Source organism: Simochromis diagramma, unplaced genomic scaffold (genome assembly GCF_900408965.1).
Source record: "Simochromis diagramma unplaced genomic scaffold, fSimDia1.1 OVJJ01000641.1, whole genome shotgun sequence".
Classification (NCBI taxonomy): domain Eukaryota; kingdom Metazoa; phylum Chordata; class Actinopteri; order Cichliformes; family Cichlidae; genus Simochromis; species Simochromis diagramma.
The window spans coordinates 79,719-103,360 of record NW_024387440.1 but is presented as its reverse complement, the minus strand read 5'-3'; the positions used below and the strand labels follow the sequence as shown (position 1 = coordinate 103,360).

At 43.3% G+C, this 23,642-nt stretch overlaps 1 protein-coding gene across 1 annotated transcript in view; it reads left to right on the top strand.

Moving 5' to 3' along the window:
• Nucleotides 1-23,642, top strand: part of LOC120722522 (butyrophilin-like protein 2) — a 43,062-nt gene that overhangs the window by 5,588 nt on the left and 13,832 nt on the right. The window contains exons 5-6 of the mRNA XM_040013535.1: nucleotides 16,669-17,004; nucleotides 17,618-17,944. Of these exons, the coding sequence (XP_039869469.1) occupies nucleotides 16,669-17,004; nucleotides 17,618-17,944 (663 nt within the window). The remainder of the gene's footprint in view (nucleotides 1-16,668; nucleotides 17,005-17,617; nucleotides 17,945-23,642) is intronic.

Below are 23,642 nucleotides of genomic sequence, written 5' to 3'. Positions count from 1 at the left end.
ACAATTTAACAGAAGGCAGAAATCAGCAAACTGCTGCCTCACTTTGTTCACTGTGGATTTTATTCCACGGTCTGCTCGTCGGCAGGAACAAACATGCGGCCTGAGCAAACAGGCAGCGTCTGAAGCATTTCCCTGCATCTCTCAGATAATAATGTAACACTGGTGGTGCAATACTAGTAATGGGCATGTGTCAACATCCTCATCCTCTGCTTTAAGGCATCAACTCCAGCAGTGGAGAGTTTGTGATACAGTTAGAAGCACAAACTAATGTGGTTCATATTGAAGGGGGTTCTTTGTAGCCCCCTGAACCCTGGCACAGATACTGTAGCACCTTAAACACTGCAAGGCTAACAAAGCAACAACAGAGGGGGAAATGCTCAGCCACCAGGCAAAGGTATCAGCACCTCACACAGCAGCTACAGACCAACTCTGTGTGCATCCAGTTACCATGAGCCGCTCCACTGCAGGCTCTAAATATTCAAGCCAGTTTGGGTGTTTTAATACTTTGTTGGTATGTTTTTTTTTGTTGTTACTCTCTATGGTCATTTTATTAGGTACACCTTTTTAATGTCTCAGTGATAAAAATATTAAATCAACCAATCACATGACAGAGGCTCATCCCATTTAGGCATACAGTACTGTGCAAAAGTCTTGAGCTTCACCTTCTTTCTGTGTATTTTCCTCCCAAGGAGCCAGACGTGTTTCTGAAGGTCTTTCAGAGTTTGTTTGTGGACATTTGCTTTTTACTCATTTTCAGTGCAGTAAAAAGCACATAAAAGGCAAGTCAGCAACAAATCAAAATGATACATGTAGACACTTTACTAGTAGCCTGTTGAACTTCTTTAATTAGATATTAATTATTAGATTAATTAGTTATACAGGTAACTACCAAATAAATCCCAATCTGAGATCATAGAATAATATTTTTAACAAGGAGAATTTAAAGACTTGGATAAAAACTTAGAGTTTTTATCTTTTTACATTATGGAAAGGATTTATTTATTTATTTATTTATTATATTTATTTATTTATTTATTGTTTTATTGGAATCTGAAATAAGACAAGAAAAGATTGACATGTAAATCAAGTACACACAAACTAATAACTTAAACATTATTCCCCAGACTTTTATTATAAAGTCCAGTAAAATGTCACCTTCACAAATTCACCCTGTGATACAATTAAAAGACCTGCTGCTTTATTACAAACCATTTAACCATTTAACCACTACTAGAATCCGTCTACCAGCTGACCTGTCAGGTGTGTATAAGAATACAGAAGTTTACAGTTACCCACCGTGTATTATGCAGTTACACACCACTCCCACTTTAAATAAGTATTAATTACTATTTATGCCAAACTTGCTTATTAACAATCCAGAGAAGAACAAATTAGCAGTGCTGGCTCTACATTACAAATGTTCTAAATGTATATTTTAAGAATCCAGAAATTCAACAATACATAAATTAAATTATGTACAAAGTGCAGAACTGTAAAATAATCTAAACATGGCTGAAAGATAAAATTTGTATGAAGGTTTTATGAAATATTATGAAATATTACTTCTCTCCTTCTGTTTCAGCTAGCTTGGCCAATGACAACTTAGCCAACTTATATATGATGGAAACCAGTTTCAGTCTGTGATCTCTTAAAACAACCAGACAGACACAACTGTTTGACTCCCACATTGTTTAAAAAATCTATTAAGGTTTTTTCAATTGGACCTTCAAATACTGAATAAATCAACATATTCTTACCTAATATAGATCAGAGTGCAGGGCCGAGTACTACTGGCAGCTACATATTTCAATATAACTATAAATAGATCAATAGTCATTTATACTATCCAACAGTATTATTCCAGTCGTCAGGTTTCATTAGTATCATAAGGTTAATTCAACATCTGTTTAGCATTGAGATTTTAATCTTGATAATTCAGATGAAAAACCAATCAACGTCCTCTTACTGTCTCAGTTTATTATGGAGAGACAGAGGACGGTGAGCACATCCAGGCCTGAAGATGAACTTACCTCCATATTCCAAATCCTCCTGAATTTAGTGGGTCCACAGTGTTGGGCAGTGGATGCTCCTCTGGCGGTGCTTGCTGTAATTTCTAACTTTGGACTGTTATGGTTCAAAATATTGGGGATGGAGACAAGAGAAAAACCACAATAACAACACTGGTCCGGCCGGGTTAAGTCAAACGATGATTTTAATAGTCACACACGTGGGAGATGGACACTGTATGCAGACAGCCTCAGATCTCCAAATGGTGGAGCATTGCTCAAACTCTTATAGCCTCTGGTGCCCCCACCTTATCATAAAAAGCCTAAACATTCACATGCTTTCTCTCACACGGCGCCTAAGCTACGACCTTGGCTCCCTGTTTATCTGCTCCTGCTGAGATGGGGCAGAAAACTCCAGTATATTCTGTTCTCTTCTAATCAGACAAATAAGGCGATGACTTTCTGCAAACAGTATTTCTTATAACTCAGCAGTATAATGCATCATAAAACAATATCATTCATCCACAATAAATCAGCAGTCTACTTTAATGCAAATCAGTTTAACTAATGCAATAGTTGTCAGCTTCTTCTAATTCAGGAGAATAATGCAAACTAAAACTACATAATAATTCACAATCTTTAGTTAGGGGTATAACATGGCATAAAATAATATTATAATCTAACAGGACTCCCCAGAGCGACTCTTCAGATGATGTCTTCAAAGTTAAAGATGATTTACTTTCGTCAAAGACATTCAAAGATAAACTCTGTTTTAGCACTCCGTGTCTCTCTAAACACAAGCGTCCAGTCCTTTTACCCTCTCTCAGCTGCAGTAACAGGTATCCAGGGGGACTTCGGTCTCCGCTCTAGATAGGTTAATTTCATTAAAAAATGTAAATGTGATGACGCGTCACCGCTGACAGCCCTGGTTTAGGTATGAACACAAAACCAAAATCAAAGATGAAAAGCAGCACAAAAAGTGGTCGTCATGGTGATTCTACTGTAGAAACATGAGCAGGTATAAACAGAGGCTGCAGCCTGGCTGCTCATCACTGCCAAATGTAATTTAATGTAATGCGTTACTTTCCAATACATTCAAATACAGGAACATCATTGCTGCTGTATTTAATAACACTGTGTGTGTTTGTTATACTGAGCTTAGGTTAAAAACTGAAAATAATAAAGTAATTTAATGTTTTTACATTTTAGGCCTTTTGCTTGTAAGCTCAGAAGTCACACATACCATATGATACCCACACAGACAAGAGTCTCAATCAGCTTTCACAACACACAGGAAACAACCTTTAAATGACTTTTTCATATATCAGATAAACTTGACTGATAATAACAACCTGATCTTATGTGAACAAAAACAGCTGAAACAGTGTAACAGACACAGGCTCTTCTGTTTTCTATTAACCGATAATAAATAACACTTACACACTTCATTTTAATATTAGTATCACTCTGTCGTTTATAGTGATTCAAGAATTGTATTATTAAAGTCATTTTTTAAAATCATTTCTTGTTTTTCTGTTGTGTATTTACTCTGTGTAGGCAGCTTCTGTGTCAGTACTTGAGTCCACAACAAATTTCCCTGAGGGGACAATAAAGTATATCGTATCATTTATCCTCAAATGTTTATTTCTATTTTATTTCAATTTTCTGTTTTCACTGACTTCTTAACTCTGAGTAGCATGACACTACTTTGACGTTAAATATTTCAGTCAGAGAAAATGAGCTTTGTTGCTTTGTTGTCCTCTCAGTCCCAAAGGTGGAGGTGAATTCAGGGGTGGAGTCTGTCCAGCTGCCCTGTAAAACCACACTTCACCTGCCTGAAGACGTCAGAGTGGAGTGGACGGACAGAAAAAACAGGAAGGTCCACGTGTTTGAGGATAACTCTGATCAGCCTGAAGAACAGCACCAGGTCTACAGAGACCGAACGAAGATGAAGAGAAACTTACTGGAACCTGGAGACCTCAGTCTGACCCTGAATCACCCCACAGAAGAAGATGCAGACACCTACACCTGCACCGTCTACAGCAGGAGGGGAAGAGTCCTGATGAAGGAAAGAGTGCAGCTTTATGTCGGAGGTCAGTGATGTAGAACTGAGAGGAAACGAGTCAGCTACACACTTGATTTACTGTCTGAAACAAATGTTTAGAACTTTCTGTTGGGTCTGTCTAGCACCACCTACCACTACCCACCGCTGGAACGAGACAATTTAACTACACCACGAAAGCATTGAACACCAAGTAGGCAAAGTTCGTTGGGCTACTCATGCATGAGGGAGGCCTGCCCAGAGCCAAGTGTCGTTCCACCCACTTGACCTCCGTCAGACTCTCAGCCAGGTTCCCCATAGCACTCCTTTTATTGAGGTCACATGAATATGCATAGGTTCATTAACATATGACGTCCACATACAAACAAAGAGTACCTTGCCTGTGCGTTGTGTAAGTGTGTGTGTGTGTGTGTGTGTAAGTATATGTGTGTGTGTGGGAGAATGTGAACCTGTGAAGACTCCCCAAAGCTGGTGCCAGGAGTCTAGCGGTCCATCTAAACAAAAGGCTCTTATACTTAACCAGATACAGAGTAGGTGTCCTCCTATACCATAAATCAGTAAGAGAAGATATAACCTCTCTCCTGACCTTAAGTTGTGTGTGAATGCCAGAGCACTCTGGAATGCACACAAAGTTTGCAGACTATTAAGGATCAAACCTCTACCAATCTACAACTAATTATAAAACTCTAAGCATATATGAGTAGATATTTCTAAGCATAAATGACAATCAACAATACAAATCTAACACTTTCCACCTTTAAAAATGCAAACCACAGTTTTAAAACTAAATTTACTTTTGACTCTTTGACTGTTGTGAATCTATCAAAGCAGAAATCCAACAGGGCTTTAGAACCCAGTTTGGTTCGACACTCAGAAACAAGAAAACACAAAAATGTCCCAGTTCTCTTATAACTCCTGTAAGATACAGAATGAGCTTCAAATGCATAAGTCCAGAGATGAATAAAAACCTCTTTTTCAAGGGAGACCTGGCCCAGATAGGCAGCAGCAGGTGTCTCACAGTTACAGAAATTACGCAATTAAACACAGGCAGCAACAACACGCATGCAACAATAAATGAAAAAATAAAATAAAATAAAATTCAGTAAAATTCAATAAAGTTAAAAAAATAAATAAAAAAATTCAGTTAAAATAACAATCAGTCTAATTGAAACAGTTGCATGTTATGGACTTGGCCTCAAGGATTCGTAGTTTAGATTTAAAAGCACTTAATGAAATGAATTCAGTCATTTTCCTTCTGCAGTTTGTTCCAGGCCAAGGGTGCTAAATGGACAAAAGCTCTTTTACCAAGTTCAGTTCGGGCAAATGTAACAGAAAGCAACAAGTAACCATGCGGACGAAGAGAATACCGACCAGCATGTTTCATTACAAGCAGGGAACATATATAAGAAGGCAGCAACCCAAGTATCGCCTTATACATATAAAACTGTATAAATGACAGTTCCTCCGACTTACCAAAGCAGGCCGTCCTACCTGAGAGTATAACTCAGTGGTGAGTCTGAGATTTACGGTTAGTGATGAACCTCAGAGAAGCATGATACACAGAATCAACCATTCGAAGATATTGAGCAGAAGCATTCATATATAGAATATCACCATAATCCAGCACAGGCAAGAATGTTGCAGCAACAAGCCGCTTCTTTGTATTAAAAGAGAAACACAACTTATGTTGAAAATAAAATCTCAGTTTTAACTTCAGATTTTTCACAAGATTCTCTACATGTGGTTTGAAGGTGAGCGAGTCACCAATTAAGATTCCCAGATATTTATAGGTGTGAAATGACGACCAACAGTAAAATGTTGGACTGCCGAGTTCATACTGTGCTGTGAAAAACTATTGGCTCCTTCCTGATTTCATATTTTTCCCATATTTGTCACAATTAAATGTCTCAGACCATCAAACTAATTTTACTATTAGAGAAAGACAACCTGAGGAAATAGAAAATGCAGCTTTTTATTAAATCTTGTGTGTTTTAGGCCATTTTATCAAATATTCCAAAACCTTCATTTTGTTTTGTTTTTTAGCCACTCAGAGGTCGACTTACTGGCATGTTTCAGATCATTGTCCTGCTGCCTGAGTGCTCTTAAGCTTCAGGGCATGAACTGATGTCCTGATGTTCTCCTTCAGGATGTTTTGTTGGAAGGCAGAGGTCATGGTTCATCAGTTACAGGAAGTCATCCTGAATCAAAACGGGACTCAAACCTTCCATAAAGTTCAGCTTTTATCTCATCTTTAGATGTTCTGGGTTCTTCTGTGACCTCCTGGATGAGTCGTTGATGTGCTCTTGAACTAATCTGTTTCTGAGTTTTCTCCATGTGTGGATGATGATGGTCCTCACTGTGACTTTACAGGAGTCCCAAAGCCTTAGAAATGTCTCTGTAAGCATTTCCACACTGACAGACATCACTGACTTTGTTTCTCGGCTGTTTCTTTAGATCGTGTCATGATGTGCTGCTGTTTGAGATTCACTTTGTCTGACAGCTTCTATTTAAGTGAATCCTTGATTCAGCAGGTCTGTCAGTAATCAGAGCAGCTTGTGGCAGTGAAATGTATTTCATCACAGTTCATTCAGGATTTTTGATCCATGGCCAGATAGCTTTGGATAGCTTTGATCTTTAATTAATGAAATCCACATTTCAAAACTATGTTTGGAATTTACTTGTGTTGTGTGGATTCTGGAAAGGGACAAATACTGCAGCACTGTACTAAGACTAAACTGAGGGAAGACACACAGCTCGATGCAGGTGGAGCACCTGAGAGAGGAGCAGGTAAACACAGGAGGACAGAGAGGAGATTAAAATGAAAAAAGAGGGTGAGTAACCCAACAGCATGCAGGAGAAACTCAAAGAAGAACTCAGCCAGGATCTGTCGCCCTCCTGTGGTCATTTTATAGAAACTACAAGATACAATAATGGATTACACAGCTCTCAGTCTCCTTTATATAACTCAACTTCTGGATTCAGTAAACTTTAAACATGGTGGTAGCCTGCAGAGATCAGATTGAACAGGGCCTAAATGTGAAGTTCCCTCAGAAAAGCAAAAAAATGTCTTCATTATAATTGAATGCGATTAAGCGGAACATCATGTTTATTGTAATAAAAAGGGTTTTTTTCCCACCATAAATCTCAAAACCTACAACACAAAGATGAACTACCTTCCTCCTCATTCTGCTCCTCTTATGCAGTCTCTCTCTCTCTCTCTCAGTCCCCCAGGTGGAGGTGGACTCAGGGGTGGAGTCAGTCCTGCTGCTTTTCAAAGCCGCAGTTCACCTGCCCAAAGATGCGAAAGTGGAGTGGAAGCATGATTACTACCACAGGAAGGTTCACGTGTATGAGAACAGCTCTGACCAGCCTCACAAACAGGATCAGGTTTACAGAGACCGAACGACGATGAAAAGTAACCTGCTGAAAACTGGAGACCTCAGTCTGACCCTGAAATACCCCACAGATGAAGACAACCACACCTACACCTGCACCGTCTACAGCAGGTGGAAGAGGATTCTGATGGAGAAACAAGTGACGCTGAAGGTCAGAGGTCAGTGCTGTGGATACAGGTCAGGTGACTGTGGGATCAAATCAAACCATCCATCTATTCAATGCATGTTACAGTGTCAGGAAGTTTGATGTTATTTATTATATATTTAACTAGATGCAAAAAACAGTCATAGCTCCGTCAGAATAACTACAACATGTTTCAGCAGGACTATGAAACATAAAACAGAAGAAGCATTAGTCATCTCAGCTGTCTTCAGCTTGATTTCCAAATGTTAAGACTTCTGCAGTTAACTATGTGATACTTTCAGGATATCTCTGGTGGGTCCGCCCCCTCTAAAACATCTCCAAAGCACCAGTTTTTCTTCTGTGCATGAAAATAAGAGAGCTTCTCTTTCTTCAGTGTGACAGTTACAACATGCACATTAATCCAGAAAAGAGAGTTATGCTAAGAAGAAGCTAATGAACGCTAACTGTGCTGAAAAACATCTCTTTAAAATTTACACGAATATCTCCACTCGGCACCTGGTGAAGGTTACAGTGATGGAAGATTTTCCATCATTACCATTTACACTCTGAGCCTCCAGCAGTTAAACAGGGATCCTGGTCAGGGCTCTAGACTAACCTTTTGACATGGGCGCACCGGTACGCCTAACTTTTTAAAGTTAGGCGTACCGGCACAAAAGTTAGGCGTACTCAAATTTATTAACCGCATCGCTTAACACCGCAGTTTTACATGTGCACTTTCTTTTGGGGGGGGGGAGTCCATACAGACAATATTCATCTCTAAATGATTAACTAACAAACTTGTGCTTAAAGTGCTTTGTCAATATTGTAGAAAATGTTAAACTTAATCATCATCTCGCCTCCTCTGATGACCTGTTTGCTGCTGTCTGCTGCTAAAAGGCCGTGGGGAGAGGGGACACTTGGGCAGTGCATTTATTGCAGCATATAATGTGTTTCCTGGATACACTGTGCTTTTTCAGCATTCAAAGATTGATGGCACCGTGTCAGAGCACTGGCTATGAATTTCAGACAGATCAGGCCTTAACTTAACAAAAAAGTTATCAATAGTTCTTTTCATCTTTTCTTATTACCCACAGCTACATCCACACATGCCTTTGTGTGAAAGTAACTGAGAATAAAACACAGAAAAACATGAAGGAGATTTTCCTGGTCTGGCTTTTTATAGCAGATAACCTTAAAAATATTCTGCAATATTCTGTAATTTTGCATAATTTTAAGAAGTTTAAATTTCTTCAGTATTGAACAGCAGAAATTAGGCTTTCTTGTCCGAGGTCATTTAAGTGAAAAAAGAAAAAGACAGCGCTGTAAACAACGGTAGACTGGTGGGTAATAAGCGAATGAATAATGCAGAAAACAGATTTGAGACGGGAAACTGTTCCTGAAGTACACACTGAGAGCTGTGCAGGAAGTGTGATTTTTATTGTGGTGGAAGCAAAACAGCAAAAGTCAGAGGGAATTCATGACGACATTGATCAAATGTGAAGCGCAGTTTGCTGCTGGCTCGGCGAATTTTGGTTGGAGAGAGACAAAACCTGCAGCTCAGAATCTAGCGCAGATTCTAAAAATAAATATATATATATAGATTCTAAAAATAAATATTTGGTCGCACAGGTGCGACCAAATATTTATTTTTAGTCGCACCACTAAAACATTTGGTCGCACTCTAGGGCCCTGCTGGTAATACGCGGACTTTACTAGAACAAAGCTCATACTGAAAACGTGCAGAGTAATAATCATCTTATTAAACATCTTAGAAAGTAAAGATTCATCAAAGATGAGCAAGAGTGAAAATATAATAATTACGTCCTCCAGACCAGTGGAGGTCCTCAGTGAGTTAGAAAGGCAGAGCTGATTGATCAGCAGCAGCATGAAGCTGAAGGAGCATTTATCAGATCACAGAGTAAATGTCTCAAAGAGGGAGAAAATATTTTAGACATGCATTAAATAGAAATAAGACTCTACAACCAGTGAAAATAATGTGTCACTCACTGATGATACAAAGATATTAAAGTAATGATCTGATTTGTACTGTAACCTTTATAATTCAAGTATGAATAATTCTGCCATCAAACTCTCTTTGCTGTGACTCTGTCTCAAATATGAATCAGTTAAGTGAGGCAGATGGTGGTTATTGTGCCAGATCTGGTTCTCTGAATTAAAACAGCTAAACATGAATAAATCCTCTGCAGCAGTGGCTTTACTGCCGAGTATATTAATAATCTCTCTTAACAACTTTCAAAATTTAAAGTCTCTAAAAATCAGCATCTGTGTGTAATTTCATCGCTCGTCATGATTTTTCTCACCCATGTGTCTAAAGTTCATTCTGCTCTGTATCTACAGGACTCAGAAAACCTGTGTGAAACTTTCTAGGTTTGATCTTAAATCAGCATAAACAGGCGACTGTTGTCAGCTTAAAGATGTTTGGTCTTGATAGAGCAGTGAGACAGAGACAGGAAAACAGGGAGACAGACTGAGGAGTGGACATGCAGCAAAGGGTCAGGCGGCTGCTGTTGGGGCTTCGCTGTGCTACATGGACACATGTTCTACATGCTGAGCAACAGCACATTTCATCCTAACAAGCTTTGTCCTTGGAGATGAGGCTGCATTAAAGGTGGAGGGAAGGTGGAGCCATTTGTTCTGCTTTAAAATGCTGCAGCTCCACTCTGACTTCCTCTGACTTGTCTCTGAGTTTCCATTAGTGTACCTTTGAAAGTTTTATTGAAACAGTGTTGAGCAGAGGGCTATGAAGCAGATCAATGTGTTATTGAGGTGAGTGTGTGTGTGTTGTCATGGTAACAGCTCAGTTTCCGCTTACTGAGCACTGGGCTAATATGTGTGATGTAGAGGAGTCAGAGTGCTGTGTGAAGAAGCTTTAAATAACTCCTTTAGCACGTTAGCAAAGAAAGCCTTGATGATGGACAGGAAACGTCAGATCCTGCCATGATTGATTTAATAAAACAGGAAGTTGAACAGCAGCACTTTCACATTAACATCTCTGAGAAATCACTTGGTTGGCTGACTGTACAAAGTTGAAGCAGCAGTTTTTCTAATGCACCACCTTCATGTTTCCTTCATATTTGAATCCCCCTGTAGATGCTGACAGGTAACCATGTCACACAGAGCTCAAGCCTTTGAATCCAGCTGTGACTGTTGATTTTCTATTGAATGGACTTTTTCAAATCCAGCTGTAGGCCTGTGTTTGTGAGCTCATTAACAGCTGTTTGTTTAGAGAGACGTGGTCCTCACAGGACAGCCACTACAAACATATGATTTTATAGAATATGATGCATTACTGCAGATTCAACACAATAGAAAGGATTTGAAATGAGCTCAGCCTTAAACATGTGCAGCAGTAATATTGATCCACAGACACTGATGGGAACATTTTTCTGCACAATAAGTACTTTGACTTTTCATACTTTATGTACAATTTGCCAGTACTGCAGTTTTGTGTGTAGTGAGGTGTTTTCATGGTGTTTTCTTGGTGCTTTTACTAAAGGAAGGCTTCTATCAAATTCTTCCACATGTTGTCAAACTGAGCTGTGTGATGAAGTGAGTGTGACAGAAACACTCAGACTGTGTTTCTCTGCTTCATCAAGTCAAATCTGGTCCTCAGAGACTGAATAAAGTCCTGTCCCACTAACAGCAGCTCCAACAGTCTGTTCACTGCTTTCTTCCTGTCAGTCTTCATCTTTCTGCTGCGTCTCCTCTTCACACTGACCACTTTCTATCTAACAGTGAGCTCCCAGTGAAGCAGCAGCATTCAGCCTGTTAGAGTCAACACAAATGTCTCCATCCAAGCTCATGTTGTGCTTTGTTGTCCTCTCAGTCCCCCAGGTGGAGGTGGATTCAGGGGTGGAGTCTGTCCAGCTGCCCTTCAACACCACACTTCACCTGCCTGAAGACGCTAAAGTGGAGTGGGTGGACAGTGATGGTGATAACGTCCACGTGTATGAGAACGGCTCTGACCGGCCTGAAGAACAGCACCAGGCTTACAGAGACCGAACGAAGATGAATGAAGACCTGCTGAAAACTGGAGACCTCAGTCTGACCCTGAAACACCCCACAGATGGAGACAACAGGACCTACACCTGCACCGTCTACAGCAGGGAGGGAAACATCCTGCTGAAGAGAAAGGTGGAGCTGAAAGTCAGAGGTCAGTGCTGTAGATACAGGTCAAAGGTCAGAGGTCAGACTCATGATGGTGGTTCAGTCTCAGTGGGCTAGAGTATCATGTTTTTATGGCTCACATTTAAAGTGTTCCAGCTCTAATGTACAGCTGTCATATTAGAAATAGAAGCAGCTCTGATTTTAGTGCTCAAAGAAATCTATGAAGTTATGAATTCACACATGAACAGTTTTCTGCAGCGTTCCTCTCGGCCTTATTTGCAGCTCCACTCTTGTTTTTGCTCTAATAATTATTTCTCTCCATGAGCTGTTTCTCTGCCTGAAGGAGGCGCCACTCCATCGCTTCATTTAGTGCAGAACAAGAGTCACATGATGCTGCTCTGAACACCAATCACACTTTGTACAGCTCATGTTGTGTTTGTTGTCCTCTCAGTCTGTCAGGTGGAGGTGGAGAAGGGGGCGGAGTCTGTCCAGCTGCCCTTCAAAACCACACAAAACCTGCCTGAAGATGCTGAAGTGGTGTGGCAACGCTATGAACCTAAATATAGGAAGGTCCACGTGTATGAGAACGGCTCTGACCAGCTTGAAGAACAGCACCAGGATTACAGAGACAGAACGAAGATGAATGAAGACCTGCTGAGAACTGGAGACCTCAGTCTGACCCTGAAACACCCCACAGAGAGAGACAGTGGGAGATATGACTGTGGACTGTATAACAGGAACATCTGCTTCAGATCAAAGAAAGTGCAGCTCATAGTCAAAGGTCTGTGTGTGTGCGTGTGTGTGTCTGTGTGTGTGTGCGTGTGTGTGCGTGCGTGTGTGTGCGTGTGCGTGTGTGTGCGTGTGTGCGTGTGTGTGTTGTTAAGGTTCACATAATTGAGGAAGGAGAGTACAAACAACCAGGTCCAGAAGATCTTGGTCAAACAATTGATTTTAATGAATACACGCGTGGGAAGACCATTCTGTACGCAGACAGGAATTAATCTTCGACTTAATCAAAGCATACACAGATTTTTATAGCATCAGGGTTTGAATTAACGACGCCCCTTCATACGTCACAGACAGAATATATACACACATCAAATCAAAACCACAATGACTTTTAACACAGTTTAAAAGAACGTTGTCTTCTATCTTCATGGCCGGTACTTCCTGTCACTGCCGGATGCTCTCTTGTCATCTTGACACCTCAGCAGCAGTTCTGCGACAAACTGCTCTTTTGCAACCCCGAGCAAAACATGATTAAACTTCCACCTATAAATGATTCTCTCTAACTGAGTGTGTGTGTGTGTGTGTGTGTGTGTGTGTGTCGTCCTCAAATGTTCTCTCATCTCACCCGTTGCACTTCTGACCTTTTACCAGACCACAGGCTCATCCTTATGTGTAACAACCTAACTGAAACTACATGTACTATGTTGAATAAATGTTTTAATCAAGAACCTCTACTAAAAGTTTAGTAAAAGAATATAAAAGTATAACAGACAATTTGAATAACCTAGTAATTCAAATAGCCTCGTCTAACCTGCTCCTCAGAATGACTTTCGGTTTCAGTTCTGCAAACTCTCTGCAACTTCCTGTCAACTGCTGCAACTTAGTCTTTCTGAAAGACACACACTGTTTAAACCTCTGAATACAATATCAATGCTGCAGATTATATTATTAATGCAATGGTAATGATGATGATTATTTAACAATAGCAGTAAAATAATTTCCCTGCTCCACAGTGTGTGTGTGTGTGTGTGTGTGTGTGTGTGTGTGTGTCTCTCTGACTGTCTTGTGTCTCCTCTGCAGGGAGAGTTCAGGTCCAGGATCAAACAGGGGACATCAGGAACAGAAGCAGCTCCATTGATCCGACTCCTCTGATGGCTGATCAATCAGTTTGATCTGTGTGTTCTTTGATTATTGATCAGTGATGTCAGAGTGGAGTCAGTGTGATGTTGTTGTTGTGTGTTTGAGACTTTTAGTGTCCATGAAGGTCTCTGCTGCCGTAGATCCTCTGAACTGTGACAGAGGTCTCACTCTGGAGGAAACTCTCAGCACTTTCCAGCAGCTCCTCCATCATGGAGGACGTTCCCTCACTGTAACAGGTGGAGGAGAGAGGAGAGGAAGCATAATAGGAACTAATAGGAATGCAGCAAGTAGACAATCAGAAATGATCAACAGTTGTTCTTGTTGTGGTCATTAAGGGTTTCCTATCAGAAACAGTCAGCAGTCAGAGAAACTGGGAACTCTGTGATCCACAAAACACACGAGCAGACGAGAAGAGACCTCTTGGTGAAGCGGCTCTCCACTCTTTATTTTTCTGGTCTCAGACAGTGTTTCAGACTGAACTCAAAGTGAAGTAAAGGAAACTGTGACAGAGGTGTAACCTCTCTCAGAGGTGTTCAAGTTTTTTCAGAAGGAAGTACAGAAAAAATATCTGACATTTTAAAAAGATTTAATTTGCTTCAGTGGGTGAAAGTACAAGTTACAGCACTGGACCTCTGTGTGAAATCAACCATCTGTCTTCACACAAAGGATGATTCTGATTGGGCCGTACAGTTTTTATACTGCGACAATAACAAGCATTATTATGTCCATCTTCTTCCAGAACCAACATGGCAGTCTGCTGTATCCCTACGGATCCTTTCTTCGTTCATGTCCAAATTCGCCTCGTATTTGCTCCTTCCTCTGTAAGAAAGAGAAAAGAAAATCACCTTCCTGCCTAGCCTTCATTATTTAATAGTATCCTGCTGCTGATTCTAAGATCTAGTTCAGGACATTCTGTTCAGACTCCCTTTGGTCCAGAGAATATCTTTATAACCATTATCTAGTGTGATGTGTAAGCATGCAGCAAAAGGACCCTTAATCACTCTACGTCTGCTCTTCAATATTTCAGCCCAGTCATAGCTCTGGATGAAGCTTTTGACCCTAAAAACACGAATCACTCGATTACAAACGCACGGCATTGTGTATATAAAAATAATAAAACGGCTTTATTTAATCATTTTCAACCCCAACAAGTGTGGCTGTTTAAATAAGCCAGGCTGCTATTTCAGAAAATGCTGACCTGCTGTTTCCAAACCCTCTCTGTGGTTTACAGAAAAATACATTTTCAACATGGACCAAAATCTCTGAGCAATGTGCCATGAAGGCAAATGGCTGTTAAACTCAATCCTTCTGAGGACTCCTTCATCAGTCTGTCATCTACAGTACTGTGGAGATTATTTACATGTTTATGTGATGAAAATAAACTTGTATTATCAATTTTTATTTTTTTGGTATTTTTGGGTAGAATATTAAATACAGAGATGTGATAATATTTGATTGTTTTGCTCTGAGATATGAATTACAGGTGTCTATCCCTTCCATACATGCGAGTGCTGTGGCCCTGACACCATTGTGGTATAAGCACCAATAAAAGTCCACACTCATCTTCATTATTAAGGCCATCTACAAAGTGCAACACCAACAAAACACAATAAAGTTTGGTGACTGTGTTTTTAATGGACATCTACTTTAAATTACTTCCTCAAAGTGTGTCGAGTTCATCACTGTAAATTTATATATTAGTAAAAATGTTGAGGAAAAAAGCAGGTACTGAGGAACTTTTATATTTTCACGGTAAGAAGAAATAATTTAATAATTCTCCTAATTAAAAAAATTCACATTTTTATTCATCGCGTCAGAATGATCGATAGGACTAGATGGCCGTGCAGTATAAAGTGATCTGGGGGAAACGCCACTGTATGTGAGTGAAGCAGCAACATGTTTTTGTGGTGTTGCACTTTGGGGAGGGTCCCTGAGCACTTCTCCCACAACCAGCCACACCTGGAGACCAGCGGTATTTTTTTCACATCCACCTTAATGTTGTGTATCAGCCGCTGATGGTTCTCTGATAACCTTTCTTATGTGTTATTGATCCCGGAAGTTCAAATATGTGACATTAATTCAAACTTATGTGGTTCTTTAATTAAATGAAAGGATAAACATGATCCAAACTGAAACCAAATGGAGGCTCTGCTCTTTCCACGGTGACTCATGCACCACCCACGCCCCAGAGAGTTTATCAACTTCAAGTTCAGACTAAGACTCGGAGCATGTTGAACCGGTTTACTGGATCAGAGATTGGGCAGGAAATACTCTCTGTTCGTTAGCAGTGAGGCAGGAATGGCTGAGTGTTAAGATGTGGATTCACTCAGTTATGAGTGGAGTGATCAGGACTCTGTGCTGGCTGTTCTGCTTTGAAGAATGATGAAAAAGTTGCTGCCGTTCCTACTCCTTGGTAAGAAACTCCGAAAATATGGAAAAGTTTCAGAGTTTGGAAACTGCGCATTTCAGACAGGAAGGGTTTACAGCAGCCGTGTAAATGTGTTATTAGTGTTTTGGTGGTTTGTATGAACAGAGTAGCCTTATGAGTGATGGTTTGAGACAGTCTACGACCCATGATAACCTCCTCATAGGAGGTTATCTCATAGGAGGTTATATGATTGTGGGAGCCTTCACTGTAAAATATGACAAACTCGAATTAATGTTTTCTGGTGTCCATGGGGACAGTGTAGCCATGACCTCACCAGCTGGTAATGTGCAAAGTACCAAATTGTGAACAAATGCAATGCAAAATTATGAATAAAATGTTTTTGCAGGAATTTCTTCCAATTGAATTCCCAAAAAGAGAGAGTCAAACTATATTATTTTATAATTATTATATTGTATTACTGTGTGCAGGACAGACCCAAAAAGAAAAAAATGTACATATGCAGTTCAGTTACCATGACTACTGACGCTCACAGAAAAGTTTTACCCTTGGGGCCTGTGTAGGCTAGAGGTGGGAACCAATACTCACTGTTGGCCTCTGTTCCACATGGAGGCCAGTGTGGTTGTCTGTGGGAAAATCCACCATGCATTGCCCATAGAAATCTCTACAACTGATATTGTGGTTCATTGTTGTCTCAGACCAGCAGGTGGAGGTGAAGGTGGAGGAAGGCTCAGAGTCTGTCATCCTGCCCTGCAAAACAACACCTGACCTGCCTGAGGACACCACAGTGGAGTGGACTCGCTCTGACCCAGAACTCATGGTGGCCCATGTGTATTCAAACAGGAGTGACAACCTTAAGAACCAGGACAACCTTTACTGTGGTCGCACTAAGATGAATGAAGACCTGCTGAGAACTGGAGACCTCAGCCTGACCCTGAAATACCCCACAGAGAGAGACAGTGGAGGATACATCTGCACCATCTACAGGGACAAAGACATCCTGAGACAGAAAGTAGTGCTGCACCATGTCAGAGGTCAGTGCTGTAGAAACAGATCATTATTGCAGACATTTTAAGAGATACTTAATATTGATAACATACTTAATATTGAAAGATACTTAATATTGATAACATCTTAACAGATACTCTGACCCGTAACTATCATGAAATGCTTCGAGTGGAAGTAGACACCTTTCGCACATGCGTGGTACGGATCAGGTAGTGACATGTACAAGCTGTTCTTCTTCTGTGGTGGTAAACAGCAGGCTGACATGGAAACATGTGCTGACAGTAAATGTTGCAGCAGCTTCAGTAAATGTTTCTCCTTGAGTTGTGCTCAGTCATGTGGTGGAGAGCTTCAGATGTTCAGAGCAGACACATGAGATCTTCATGGTTTCTGTGCTGATGTGTGTGAGACATGGCCGACTGTGGAGGCTCAGGCTGTCTGTTCTTCTGCTCTTCATCCAACATGTCTGGAGCACTTTACAGGATGCTGCAGACTAGTTACCAAAGAACGAGTCAGGAACACATCAGGAACAAACTGAGACACTATCTGACTGAGACTAGAAGACAATGAGGGGACAGGGAGGTCATGTGACCATCACAGCTGCTGCTGATGTCATCATGTTGTGCTTTGTTGTCCTCTCAGTTTACCAGGTGGTGGTAGACTCAGGGATGGAGTCTGTCGTGCTGCCCTGCAAAACCACACTTCGCCTGCCTAAAGATGCTAAAGTGGAGTGGAAGGACAGAGATGACAGGAAGGTCCATGTGTATGAGAACGGCTCTGACCAGCCTGAAGAACAGGACGATGAATACAAGAACCGAACAAAGATGAAAAGAAACTTACTGGAACCTGGAGACCTCAGTCTGACCCTGAAACACCCCACAGATGGAGACCACTCCACCTACATCTGCACCATCTACAACAGGAAGGGAAACATTCTGATGAAGAAAGAAGTGCTGCTCACTGTCAGAGGTCAGTGCTGTAGATACAGGTCAAAGGTCAGAGGTCAGACTCATGATGGTGGTTCAATTCAATTCAATTCATCCATCCATCCATCCATCCATCCATCTTCATCCGCTTTATCCGAGGCCGGGTCGCGGGGGCAGAAGCCTAAGCAAAGAGGCCCAGACCTCCCTCTCCCCAGCCACCTCCTCCAGCTTATCCGGGGAACACCAAGGCGTTCCCAGGCCAGCCGAGAGATATAATCTCTCCAGCGTGTCCTGGGTCTGCCCCAGGGCCTCCTCCCGGTGGGACATGCCTGGAACACCTCACCCAGGAGGCGCCCAGGGGGCATCCTTGTCAGATGCCCGAACCACCTCAGCTGGCTCCTTTCGATGTGGAGCAGCAGCTGCTCTACTCTGAGCTCCTCCCGGATGGCCAAACTTCTCACCCTATCTCTAAGGGAGAGGCCAGCCACCCTTCGGAGGAAGCTCATTTCTGCCACTTGTAGCCGCGATCTCGTTCTTTCGGTCACTACCCACAGCTCGTGGCCATAGGTGAGGGTAGGAACGTAGATTGACCGGTAAATTGAGAGCTTCGCTTTTACACTCAGCTCCCTCTTCACCACGACGGACCGGTGCAACATCCGCATTACTGCAGCTGCAGCCCCAATCCGTCTGTCGATCTCCGGCTCCCTTCTCCTATCACTCGCGAACAAGACCCCGAGATACTTGAACTCCTCCACTTGGGGCAGGAACTCATCCCCGACCCGGAGTGGGCACTCCACCCTTTTCCGGCTGAGAACCATGGCCTCAGATTTGGAGGTGCTGATCCTCATTCCCGCTGCTTCACACTCGGCTGCGAACCGCTCCAGTGCGAGCTGGAGGCCCTCACCCTATGAAGCCAACAGAACCACATCATCCGCAAAAATCAGAGATGAGATTCTGAGGCCACCAAAGCGAAAGCCCTCAGCTGTCATGAATCGCTGTGCGGCAGGCAGGAGTTGGACCCAAATTGCAGGACTCACAGACTCGGGGAGGTGAACTCAAAACACAGCTTTATTTGCTGGCAGGGAAAAAACAGACAAACTAAACTGGGAACAACAAACTAAGCACTCACAGAGAGACACAGGGAGATCCACACAGCATGAGGGACGACGCGACACTGACTCAGAGAAGCACAGGGTTTAAATACACTGGGAAGTAACGAGGGGAATGAGACACAGAAGGAGGGCACAGCTGGGAGAAATCAGGACTGACGAGACAAGCAAAGCAGGACACATTCACATAAGACACGGACCATCAAAGTAAAACAGGAAGTATCATACAGAGACGCAAACTTGACACAGTGGAGACAGCAACTAAGAAACACAGAGACATAAACCATAAGGCAGAGGACTCTAAGAACCGAGAGACACAGAGGGGAACTCAAACATGCAGACACAGACTACACAGAACAGAGGGGACACAGAGAAACATGAAGGGCAAGGGATCGAAACTAGAAACCATAGAATAACTCACACAAGTACAATATTACAAACATCGCAAGGAACTAAAAACGCTGGGTCAGGGGACCCAGGACCATGACATCAGCCACTTGGCTGCGCCTAGAAATCCTGTCCATAAAAATTATGAACAGAACCGGAGACAAAGGGCAGCCCTGGCGGAGCCCATCACCCACCAGGAACGAGTCCGACTTATTGCTGGCAATGCGAACCAAGCTCTTACAACAGTTGTATAGGGATCGAATGGCCCGTAACAATGGGCCAGACACCCCATACTCCCGCAACACCTCCCACAGGACACCCCGAGGGACACGGTCGAATGCCTTCTCCCACTCCACAAAACACATGTAGACTGGTTGGGCAAACTCCCATGCACCCTCAAGTATCCTCGAGAGGATAAAGAGCTGGTCCAGTGTTCCGCGACCAGGACGAAAACCGCATTGTTCCTCCTGTATCCGAGGTTCGACTAACGGACGAACTCTCCTTTCCAGCACCCTGGCATAGACTTTCCCAGGGAGGCTGAGGAGTGTGATCCCTCTGTAGTTGGAACACACCCTCGGGTCCCCCTTCTTAAAGATGGGGACAATCACCCCGGTCTGCCAGTCCACAGGTACTGCCCCTGATCTCCACGCAACATTGCAGAGGCGTGTCAACCAGGACAGCCCTACAACGTCCAGAGCCTTCAGGAACTCGGGGCGGACCTCATCAACACCAGGGGCTCTGCCACCAAGGAGTTGTTTAACTGCCTCAGTGACCTCGCCCCCGGAAATTGGGGGGTCATTCCCCTCATCCCCAGACTCTGCTTCCTCCTCGGAAGACGTGTCAGTGGGATTAAGGAGGTCCTCGAAGTATTCCTTCCACCGCCTGACAATTTTCTCAGTCGACGTCAGCAGCGCACCGCCAGCACTATACACAGTGCAGGTAGAGCACCGCTTTCCCCTCCTGAGACGCCTGACGGTTTGCCAGAATCTCTTCGAGGCAGTCCGAAAGTCTTTTTCCATGGCCTCTCCGAACTCCTCTCACACCCGAGTTTTTGCTTCAGCCACTGCCCGAGCCACATTCCGCTTGGCCTGTCGATACCTGTCGGCTGCCTCCGGAGTCCCACAGGCTAGCCAAGCCCGATAGGACTCCTTCTTCAGCCTGGTGGCTCCCTTCACCTCTGGTGTCCACCATTTGGTTAGGGGATTACCACCACGGCAGGCACCAACCACCTTGCGGCCGCAGCTCAATGCAGCAGCTTCGGCAATGGAGACGCTGAACATGGTCCATTCGGACTCAATGTCCCCAGTCTCCCTCGGAATGCTGTTGAAGCTCTGCCGGAGGTGTGCGTTGAAGATCTCGCGGACTGGGGCCTCTGCTAGACGTTCCCAGCACACCCTCACTACGCGTTTAGGTGCACCAGGTCTGTCCAGCGTCCTCCCCCGCCACCTGATCCAACTCACCACCAGGTGGTGATCAGTTGACAGCTCAGCCCCTCTCTTTACCCGAGTGTCCAGAACATATGGTCGCAGGTCTGGTGATACGATTACAAAATCGATCATCAACCTACGGCCTAGAGCGTCCTGGTGCCACGTGCACTTATGGACACTCTTATGTTCGAACAGGGTGTTCGTTATGGCCAAACTGTGATTAGCACAGGAGTCCAATAACAAAGCACCGCTCGGGTTCAGATCAGGGAGGCCGTTCCTCACAATCACGCCCCTCCAGGTCTCGCTGTCGTTACCCACGTGAACATTGAAGTCTCCCAGCAGGACAACAGAGTCTCCAGGTGGAGCACCTTCCAGCACCCCCCCCCCCCCAGGGACTCTAAGAAGGCTGGGTACTCCGAACTGCCACTCGGCGCATAAGCGCAGATGACAGTCAGGACCCGTTCCCCGACCCTAAGGCACAGGGAACAAACCCTCTCATCCACCGGGAAAAACCCCAACGTACCGGCAGCAAGCCAAGTGGATATTAGAATACCCACCCCAGCCCGCCGCCTCTCACCAGGGGCAACTCCAGACTGAGACAGAGTCCAGCCCCTCTCCAGGAGACTGGTTCCAGAGCCCAAGCCATGCGTAGAGGTGAGCCCGACTATATCTAGCCGGTACCTCTCAACCTCACGCACTAACTCAGGCTCCTTCCCCACCAGAGAGGTGACATTCCATCTCCCTATTGCCAGTCTTGGCAGCCCGGGGTCAGTCCGCCAGGGCCTCCGCTCCTGGCCGCCACCCGGCACACAATGTACCCGACCCCTATGGCGCCTCCTGCGGGTGGTGGGCCTGCGGGAGGATGGGCCCATGTCTCCTCTTCGGGCTGTGCCCGGCCGGGCCCCATGCACTAAGGCCTGGCCACCAGACGCTCGCACTCGGGCACCCTCCCCGGGCCTGGCTCCAGGGCGGGGCCCCGGTAACCCTATCCCGGGCAGGGTAAACTGTTCCGTCGATATTCTTTTCATAAGGGTCTTCTGAATCGCTCTTTGTCTGGTCCCTCACCCAGGACCAATTTGCCATGGGAGACCCTACCAGGGGGCAAAAGCCCCCAGACAACATAGCCCCTGGGATCCCTGGGACACACAAACCCCTCCACCACGATTAGGTAGCGATTCAAGGAGGAGATTCAATTCAATTCAATTCAATTTTATTTATATAGCGCCAAATCACAACAAAAGTCGCCTCAAGGCGCTTCATAGATACAGAGAAAAACCCAACAATCATATGACCCCCTATGAGCAAGCACTTTGGCGACAGTGGGAAGGAAACACTCCCTTTTAACTGGAAGAAACCTCCGGCAGAACCAGGCTCAGGGAGGGGCGGGGCCATCTGCTGCGACCGGTTGGGGTGAGAGAAGGAAGATAGGATAAAGACATGCTTTGGAAGAGAGACAGAGGTTAATAACAGATATGATTCAATGCAGAGAGGTCTATTAACACATAGTGAGTGAGAAAGGTGACTGGAAAGGAAAAACTCAATGCATAATGGGAATTCCCCAGCAGCCTATGTCTATTGCAGCATAACTAAGGGAGGATTCAGGGTCACCTGGTCCAGCCCTAACTATATGCTTTAGCAAAAAGGAAAGTTTTAAGCCTAATCTTAAAAGTAGAGATAGTGTCTGTCTCCTGAATCCAAACTGGAAGCTGGTTCCACAGAAGAGGGGCCTGAAAACTGAAGGCTCTGCCTCCCATTCTACTTTTAAATACTCTAGGAACAACAAGTAGGCCTGCAGAGCGAGAGCGAAGTGCTCTAATAGGGTGATATGGTACTACAAGGTCATTAAGATAAGATGGGGCCTGATTATTTAAGACCTTGTATGTGAGGAGCAGGATTTTGAATTCAATTCTGGATTTAACAGGAAGCCAATGAAGGGAAGCCAAAACAGGAGAAATATGCTCTCTCTTTCTAGTCCCTGTCAGGACTCTTGCTGCAGCATTTTGGATTAGCTGAAGGCTTTTCAGCGAGTTTTTTGGACATCCTGATAATATCAAATCAAATCACTCTTATTGTCACATCACATGTGCAGGTACATTGGTACAGTACATGTGAGTGAAATTCTTGTGTGCGAGCTTCACAAGCAACAGAGTTGTGCAAAATCCAATAACGTAAAACAAGCAAAATATAAGAATGGCTAAATCTGAAACTAATAAATATATGTACAATATATATATATGCATATAGTATATGCATTTCTGGATGTGTATACTAAATATGTTTTCTGCGTGTGTGTGTGTGTATACATATTTTACAAATTAAATAGAGCAAACAATAAAATAAAATATATAAAAATATACAGAGTTGAGACATGTGCAAAACAGTGGCATTACTGTACAGTACGAAGTGCATAATGTTGAAGTTCCAGTAGTGAAGCTGAGGTGTCTATGAAGTGTTCAGCAGTCTGATGGCCTGGTGAAAGAAGCTGTCTCTCAGTCTGCAGACTGTAATAATGAATCACAGTCGTCCAGCCTGGCAGTAATAAATGCATGAACTAGTTTTTCAGCGTCACTCTGAGACAGGATATTTCTAATTTTAGAGATGCTGCACAAATGGAAGAAAGCAGTCTTACATATTTGTTTAATATGTGCGTTGAAGGACATATCCTGGTTCAGTCTCAGTAGCTCCATCCAATAATGTTACAGTGTTAGCTTGTCTGATGTTTGTGGCTGTTTTGGTTTTTATTTGATTTCCACCCAAATGTAAAAGCTTCATCAGATGAACTGTAGGAGCAAAGTTCATGTGTGAGACTTCATCTGAA